The 8,973-nt window shown below is 47.6% G+C and overlaps 1 protein-coding gene across 1 annotated transcript in view; it reads right to left on the reverse strand.

Annotated features, from left to right (window-relative positions):
• The window catches only part of Rab31 (RAB31, member RAS oncogene family), a 116,910-nt gene that overhangs the window by 34,006 nt on the left and 73,931 nt on the right, over nt 1-8,973 (reverse strand). Inside the window, exons 3-4 of the mRNA XM_023705290.1 lie at nt 2,737-2,808; nt 1,213-1,319 (exon numbers count right to left, since the gene is read on the reverse strand). Coding sequence (XP_023561058.1) covers nt 1,213-1,319; nt 2,737-2,808 — 179 coding nt within the window. The remainder of the gene's footprint in view (nt 1-1,212; nt 1,320-2,736; nt 2,809-8,973) is intronic.

Raw genomic sequence — 8,973 nt, forward strand, 5'->3', positions numbered from 1 at the left:
AACAATTTCTGACATTGCCAGTGAAGCAGAAGACCCAATACTATTATGGACTACCGGACTCTTTTAGAATATTTTGCCCAGTTAACACACCTATAATATTCAAATGATGGAACTAAACAAAAAAAGGGGTACAGATGAATGTCCATTTTGTATTCAAAGTGGCTAGGATAGATATATAGTTACATTCTCTTAATGAATAGAGGGATTTGTTCTAATGGTGTTTGTAAATAGGGTATCATGTCTGCATCTTGTACAGCAAATAACCACTAGGAATAATGTATGCAATGTGTTAATTATTGAAACTGTCCTACCAATTTGGTTTGAAACTGTCTCATTGCTATTTGTTTGTCAATAAAATTATGGGAAAGAAAAGATATACACCTACTTTCACTTAAATCAGTGAGAAGAAGGATTTGTAGTAATAGTGCTTGGACAGGATATCCTGTCTGCATCTTTTACTATGGATGATCACTAAGAAGACAGCAATGTAAAATGTATTAATTATTGAAAAATGTCCTATTAATGAGTTTTGAAATTATCTCATTGCTATTTGTTTCTCAATAAAATAAAATTTGAAAAAGAAAAAAAAAACAAAAACAACAGTCAGACTCAGATATTCTGATACAGTGACAGAAAACAGACTAAGACATCTGGTAAAGAGGCTCACAATCAATCCACATCACTGACATTTTGTCACTTAAAAGTGCTTGTATAAAACATGTCATATTTAGGTCTTAAAATAACGATATTATGTAGATTAGAATATATCCTTAGGCTAAAATCTAGAACTAAAACAAACAGGGATGCTATGGAAAAAATATTAAGAATTCTATGGTCCTTTACTACACGAAAGTGTTACAAAAATTGTATCAGTAGCAATGAGAGTGGTGGAAAGTGGCAACAAAACTAACAAAACAAGATAATCCAAAGATATCTTCAGTCAGGGATGCACCGTGCGAGGTACAGAGACTACTCATCACCACGGGGGCCAACAAATTTGTACCAGTCGCCTCCATTCCCTGCGGTGGAACGGCACCACAGCAGCCGCCATGGCGGCTGCCATCGAGTGGGGCCTTACACTGAATGCACAAACAACAGCAAAGGCACAATACCTCATTCACTCCCGGGTGCTCAGAGATGAAGGATATGTATGTACACACACACACACACACACACACACACACACACACACACGAGTTCAATGTCCCTTACCTAATATCAGAGAGATCACACTTGTTCCCAGCAATGGCCATCACGATGTTCTCAGGGCCATGTTCTTTCAGTTCTTTGACCCATTTCTTTAGGGTATGAAATGAATCCTAAGTGCAAAACGTAAATGAGAATCATTGAAAAGACTGTCAACATGTTATTCCCGCCAAGCAGAAATACAAAACCAATATAATTTAGTGGACAAAAATAATTTCAGGAGACTCACACACTTAGTACATAAGCCATACCTCAGTGGGCTGCAGAAGCTTCCTTTTCCCCAGATTGAAACTTGAAGAAGAAGAACCTATTGGTGATTTACTTCCATGAGAGTAATTTACAAATATGGCCTTGAGTGCGCATGCATGAGCGCAAGGGGACTAAATCAATGTCCACATCCTCGTCAGGAAGGAAGTGCCTCTGTGGAGATTCCTATTTTCCTTTTGACTTTTTCCTCACAAAACCCTCTTGGGTCAGGCCAGCATAAAAGCTACATTCATGCGGAGTGTCAAGAATGCAGGGAAGGTGGTGCTGTCAGGTCATGAAGCTAAAGATCACAAGCACTCGCTCGCACTCCAGAGAAAACAGTAAATAATGCAATTTGCAGGAGTGCAAAAAATGCCATCAAACAACTGCAGTCCTTTATTGATAAATATTCTTAGCTCTAGCAGGATAAACTAAAATCCAGTGGCAGCCTGCAACTATGAATAGCCCCAAATCCTGTTTCTGCTTGTCTAGGATAAAACTGAATTTAGAAATTAGGTACAGTCGGAGGTTAACGATAATAATAAAATAGGATAAGTATTGCATAACAATATACTGTTACAAGTTATTTAAAACTCATGAATTATTTCCTTTTAGAATTTTCCATTTATTTTTGCATCTGGCCACTGACCCGGCTAAGTGAAACCGTGGAAAGAGAAACTGCTGTGTATGTGTACAGACATGACATACGCACCTACACATGCATAATTATTCTTGGTGTTTTACTAGGACGACTGTGCCACCACCAGGAAGTAAGTACTCCGTAAGAAGGGAGGAGGGAGGAATGCAACAGGAAGGGCAAGGAGCAGGGAGACAGGAAGGGAGCGAGAGGGGCTTCTGGGGCCTGGGCAGGGTCCTGGGAAGGGGCGCAGGAAGCAGCAGGGTGCACGGCGTAGGCACGCACGGGAACAGCATCGTGCGCCCCGTGAGTTTACATAATCGTTGGGTGTTGATAATTGTACTGTAACACTAAGAAGAGAAAAAGCCACGGAAAACTTGAAAGCACAGCCCTAGCAGGCGCCCTAGCCCTGCAAGTGAGCGGGCCGTTTTAAAAGTGAATGTGCGCTGTTTTTAATTCAGCAGGAAAATGTGAGATGCTTCGTGGCCTGTGGGCGAAGCTCGGCCAGGCGGTGTCCGCTGCCCCAGCCCTTCCTCGGCGGCTCAGCCCAGGCCCCTGGCAAGACCCAAGCGGTGTCATCTGTGTTTGGTCTCCGAAGAGCAAAGGAGCCGCTGACCGGCACCTACACTCTGCACAGCGCATCTTACCTGCTTGGTGATGTCGTAGACGATCACGGCTGCCGCGGACCCGCGATAGTACATGGGAGCCAGCGAGTGAAACTGTTCAAAAACAAAGAACAGTTCCAGGCAAGAGTGAACAAGCAGCTTTTAGGCAATAGGCCTTGCAACATCCCAGTAAGATCTATAAATCATCCGAGGATCTTTCCAGGGCTTGCATTAAGTAACAAGCCCTCTCCCCTACGTACGCACACACAAACGTGCACTTGAGTGTGTGTGCACTGGGTTCATAGACCATGAAACCTACCAGGATAAAGCCAAGAATCCCATTTTATATTAAAGGTTGTCATCCCGTGAATTTTCTGCTCACCTGCTCATCACTGACACAGCTAACAACTGCCCCAGTGCAATCTCGTTAGACTTACACAGCAGCAAGAAAAGCTCTGCTCCAAGCAAGGCAGCTAGAATGCTGGCAAAGATCACAAGACACTTGTGTGCCACGCGGGGGGCTGGACACGGCCAGCCCAGGGACCTAGTGGGGTGCTTTCCCATGTACCTAAGGCCGCCAGGGGCGAAATGCCAGGCGTGCTGTGTTCCAAAGTGCTAACAAAACAATGTCACAGGCTACTAGGGTTCCCAAGCCCAAACCAGACAAATATTCTCAGAACAGCTTAAGTATATTCCGGAGAAGAAAGTAGCCTTAATTGTCTTTTTGTTTAATTCAAAAATTTCTTGGATGGGTTTTGCAAGCCAATAGGGGAAAAATGGTCAATCGGGAGATGAATACACACACACACACACACACACACACACACACACACACGTAGGATGTCACACAGGAGGAGATAGCAATTACCAATATACATAGCAAAATGTATTCAAATAGTGTAAAAAGAATGGAAAGAAAGACAATCTCGATTTATCAGATGCTAAGGACGGAATGTTCATGGCCGCCAAAGCTCCTATGCCGAAGCCCAGTGTTCCTGTGTGGCGGCGTTGGAGGTGGAGGTTTTTGGAAGGAATCAGGGTTGGCTGCAGTTGAAGACTCTCAAGAGTCTCTAGTCCCCAGAGGAAACAATTGGCATTCTCTCTCCCTGTCCCTGTCCCTGCCCCTCTCTCCCTTTCTCTGTCTGTCTCTCTCTCCTTGGTGAAGGTACAAGAAGGAAGGCAATTGTCTACCAACCAGAGAGAAGCCCTGACCAGCCATCAACACTGCTTGCACTTTGACCTTGGATTCACAATCCCACACAAATTAAATGTCTGTTGTTTAAGCTAGTCAGTCTATAGTATTTTGTTACAGCAGCTGGAGCTAGCAAAGATGCACACAGTATATTCTCAATCCATTAAAATGATGGTGCAAATCTTTGTTTATAAGGGAAAGGCAACTCTCATAGACTATTCAGTGAAAAACTACCCTCAAAGAAGCCCTTATAATTTAGAGCAAAGTGTATGTGAGACCCTATCTCTGCACACCCAAACCATGATGTTTCTCAAAGTGTTCATGGGACTGCTAATATTTTTTACAGTTTTCCTTGTAAGACTCTAGTGTGAATCTCTATAGTAATTCTAAGTAAAAATGGCATTTAAGTTAAAACAAAGGAGCAACCATTTTTCCTGGAGTGCATGGGGTGGGTAGCAGGGAAGAAAGGCTGGATGGATCCTGTAGCTTTTTGGCCAAAAACCCAAACCATGACCCATTCTCGCCCCACATGACACTTCTCACAGAATAAGGTCCTCCCAAGAGGAACAGCCATATCTGGGCAGTGTACAGCAGCGCTGGCAGCACTCACGGAGGGGTAGAAAGGAGGCGGGTCACCTTGCCCCTTCCACTCACTCTACACTCTCTACCCAGAAAAGCAAGCACCCTGGTGCTTCCATGGTCTTCAGGAAATGGAAAGGGCAGGGCAAAGCTCAGGACGAGCCAGGGAGTTCGCAGCTCGGCTGTGCAGGGCTGAAGGTGCACAGTCCCATCACTTCAGAGAAGGGATGGCTAGTGCCTGCCCCGTGTGCCTTCCCCGTTCTGTGGCTGCCTGCTACCCCACACTTGTCAGAGTATCACACTTCTATAAATCCAGGAGTATTACTCAGCACTCTTCTGCTGAGGTATGATACGATACCTAACACCCACAACTTAAAACAGAGGCTCAATTTGACTCAGGGTTTCAAGGGGTCCCGTCCATGGTCAGTTGGCTCCATAGGAGCACCATGGCAGAAGGGTGGAGTGGAACAGCTACTCAGCTGCGGCAGCTGGGAAGCACAGCAGGGGTGCAGCACCAGAGAAAGGGGCAGGGGCCAGACAGAGACCCAAGTGTGATCCACCAGGGGTACTCAGAAGTATGCTTTCACTAAGACCCTGGGTGGATCCCAAGCCAATCAGGTTGCCCATCCAACTTAACTGTCATAGTGTACCTAGCTCAGCCCACCCTGTACTAATCCACTTCTCACACCAAATAACTGGAATTCTGCCCACAGGGAGGAAAGAGCAGTGCACCTCTGCAGCAGGCCTGCTTTGCTAAGGTCAGGGAATGCAAACAGTGTCCTTTAGCCTGCTTATATAAAACACCCACTTTTAATTTTCAAAATAGTCTGCACCTAAGAAGAAGAGTCAGAACAAACTTTGGTAGAAGTCAAGCACAAGAGAAGCAAACTGTGGCCATGGTCTGAGACAGGGTCCCTTTGGGCTCTGACAACAGGAACCTTCTCTGAGGTAGAGCATGTGCAGGCCTCATGAATTATTGAAAAGATCTTGGTGTATGATGCATGCCTCCTTCCTTCCTTCCTCCAAATGGAATCGCTCTGAAATAAATCTGTTGTGAAGCCACTTAAAGACTTTATTGCTGGAGTCTTGGGGCTTTTAATGAGTTAAAGGTTCACATCTCATTTCTAAAACCCAACAATGCATTAACTAAAGGTAATATTCGTGGAGGACAAAGAGACAAATCACTTTGAGTGTGCAATTCTGTGCTTTATTTTAAAGCTCACCTTGAAAACTTATTTGGCATTAGGTACAACAGATGCCAATTTAAAATCCTTTCTTCTCTAGCTCCCTGACAAAGTATCTAGACTCCAAATCCCAACAGTCAAATAACCTTCAGGTGTCGCTGAGTGGTTTCGCGGCAGCACAGGAAATTATGAAAGGAGAACCGGTTGATCGTGTCCATCTCGCACGTGACTGTCTTTTAACTTACATGGAAAGCAGCAGGAATAGCTCTTTGAGCCCCTTGAATTTCTCAGCCTGCACAGGTGGAAGGTGTTACTCCATTTTCTGTACTATAATAAAGCACCTGAGGCAATTAGCTTTTATTTTATTATTTTTAAAAGTCTATTTATTTATTTATTTATTTATTTATTTAACACAGGGTCTTGCTACGCAGCTAAGACTCATAGTGATCCTCCTGTCTCAGCCTCCCCAACGCTGGGATTACAGGCGTGTGCCACCACGCCCAGTTTCTGTGGCTGGCATGGCAGGTAGTACTGGGGATCGAACCCGAGCCCTTGCCCTGGCTGGGCAGGCACTTAGACCTCGAAGCTATCTCCCCAGCTTAACAACCAGCTTTTAAAAAGGCCAGGCAGCAATCTTTTGGTGCAGGCAGCCTCTGGTCAGTGCATGATCAGTTGGGCCTGTTGCTCAGCACATCACAATGGAAACGTGCAACCAAACAAAACCGTTTCCCTCGCCACAGGCCAGGGCACAAGAGGAAGGAGAGAGAGGGGGCCAGGTCCCACAGAGCCCATCAGGGCCATGTCTCCAGCAATAATTCAGGCCTGCCCCGCCCCACCTCCTGAAGGCTCTCCCACCTCCCCTCTGGGCGGTGCTAACCACTCCAAGAACCAAGCCTGTAACTCACGGGCCCTGAGGGGGCCGCTACCCCAGGCTCTCCTCCTGTGGGAGCAGAAGACAGATGAGAAGGGGCTGTGTGGAAGGAGCCGCCAGACAATGCATTTGCAGGGCCCTGGAGGTGTTCACAGACTTTGAGCCAACAATTTCACCTCTTCAGGGAATGGGCAGAGATGGTCACGGTCACAAGAATTCACTGCAGAATCGTTGGTTATGCTGAAAAGTTAAAAACAATCTTAATGTCTGTCATGGATAGAAAACATAAATTTTGTTTTAATCTCATGATGGAACGTGGGGCAGTCATTAAGTGTTTGTGGAAAGTATAAAATGGCACATGAGGCAAATCGGTGTGTTCTGGTATTTTCTCAAGGATTCCTACACGCCACTAAGCTTTTGAGATGTTGTTTTGAAAAAAAAAAATGTTTCCTGGCAAAATAAATTTGAGAAGCAGTACACACATATATTAATGCTCTCCGCTAGAGTTGGCAATGCATTATTAGTACATTAAGAACTGTGAAATTTTCTGTAGTAAAGAAACCTATTTGGATTTAACTCAGAATTTTCATCTGTTTTTTAATTTTTATTTTCAAGTAGTATTTATCAACATTCAAGACCTACTGTGTGGTCAGAGGGCTCCCTGGGGCTTAGTACGAAGAGAACCAGGTTCATAGTCCAAGGCCTGGCCAGGCCCTATCCTGGATTATATGGGTAATAAAAGGGAACGAAGGTGTGATGGGCTCAGAGACAGTGGATGAGGTATCCCCAGCTCTTCATGAGTGCGGCAGCATTCACTGCAGAGGGCTGGCAGGCCAGGCGAGTTCAGGACAGAACCTGCATGTCTTGATTCTTGCGACCGCTTTACCTGCAACACGCAGCTTCCTCCTTCCCCTAATCTGCGTGTGCGGGCAGCGGCACAGTGAACCCTGCAGACCGCCGCCCTGCCCACAGCAGATTTCCTAGAGCAGGCTGGGGGTGCTGGAAGTGTCACAGCAGAAAAGCTCTGCCATCCAGGAATGCACTGCGCAGAAAATGCACAAAGTTTCCAAAGAAGTCTACTGCAACTGGCTGTGCGGTGGATCAAAGCAAGGTCCACAGAGGTCGCGGGGTCCCTGGGAGCGGGGCGCAGCCGGGAACCAGGCCTGTGGGGTCAGCTGCGCTGCCTTAGGCACCAGGGCCCATCAGAAATTGTCACCCTCCTGGGGACCGCGGCTGGAAGAGAGTCAAGGACAGAAGCCAAAAGGAACCGGCAGTGGGCCTCGGAAGACTCAGATGGAGAAGGAAGTGTGGAGGAACATTCCTGACATTCCCAGCATTCTCCACTGGCAAAAGCTGAATGGAAAAGCACAGCAATGAAAGCTCTTTCTGTGGCACGCTGAAGAAAGGTCCCCATTTTACATGGCCCCTCTCTTGGCTGCAGAGCCAGGCCCACTTAGCATGCGCGGAGCCGTCACCAGGCAGAAGGGCTGGGAGGAGGAGGCCAAACGGCGCTCACTACTTGCAAAAGCTGCGTTACAAGGAGACCAGCGCCTGCCTTGTACGTTTCGAGTTATTAAAATTTTTTAGCTTGACACATGACTTTCAACGACGGGGGATAGCTTTTGTCTTGTTCTTTTCTTTTCTTTTCTTTTCTTTTCTTTTCTTTTCTTTTCCCCTCTCTCCCCTTCTACTGTGTCTCCAAAGCCAAAGAACACTTGGGAAACAAGAGCAGAAGGAAAAGCAGCAGGAGCACGCGGGGATCGGCGACCCAAAGACCTTGGGCTCCACTCTGACAGGCGCTGTGATACCGCACCATTGCGAACATCTTTCCACAGGAAAGATGCCAGTGGCAGGGCAGAGATTCCTGCTTTTAAAAAGATGTGTGGACCGACGTATTCCAGTGCCAGGGTAAAAAAGCCAAGCCTGAAAGTCTGTCGAATGCTTTCCTCCACTCAGGAGACCGTGAAGGGCAGAGCGCCTGGGTCAGAGCACAAGGAACTTGCCGCAGGCCGGCCGCAGGGCTCAGAAGGACGGTGGGGAAGACACCAGGGCGCGGCCACTCCCGGGGGCAGCAGCCCTGAGCAGGCCTGGGACAAAGGAGGCGCCCGAGCAGCGTGAGGCTGAAAGGCCCTGTCCGGGATGCGTTCCTAGTCGTTTCCTCGGTCCCGGCCTAGCAATGCCCAGCAATGCCCAGCAATGCCCAGCACCGGGACGCCAGGAAACCATGCACCGCCAGGCTCCCGGGGGGCTGTCCAGCGCCGAACCGGGCCCAAGGCCGCCGGCCGCGCAGCCCGCGGGGGTCGGGAAGAGGTGCTCCTGGACCACGCTGCTTGGCCACCTGGCTTCCACCAGGAGCTCGCCTGCGGGCTGCTTGCAGGCGGAAAGCCTGCCCGGAACGTCCGCGAAGACCCGGGCCAAGAGGAGCCCCGGGGTGCCAGAACGCACTCAAGGCC

The sequence above is a fragment of the Octodon degus genome, unplaced genomic scaffold, assembly GCF_000260255.1.
Source record: "Octodon degus isolate 3935 unplaced genomic scaffold, OctDeg1.0 scaffold00216, whole genome shotgun sequence".
NCBI classification, from domain to species: Eukaryota; Metazoa; Chordata; class Mammalia; order Rodentia; family Octodontidae; genus Octodon; species Octodon degus.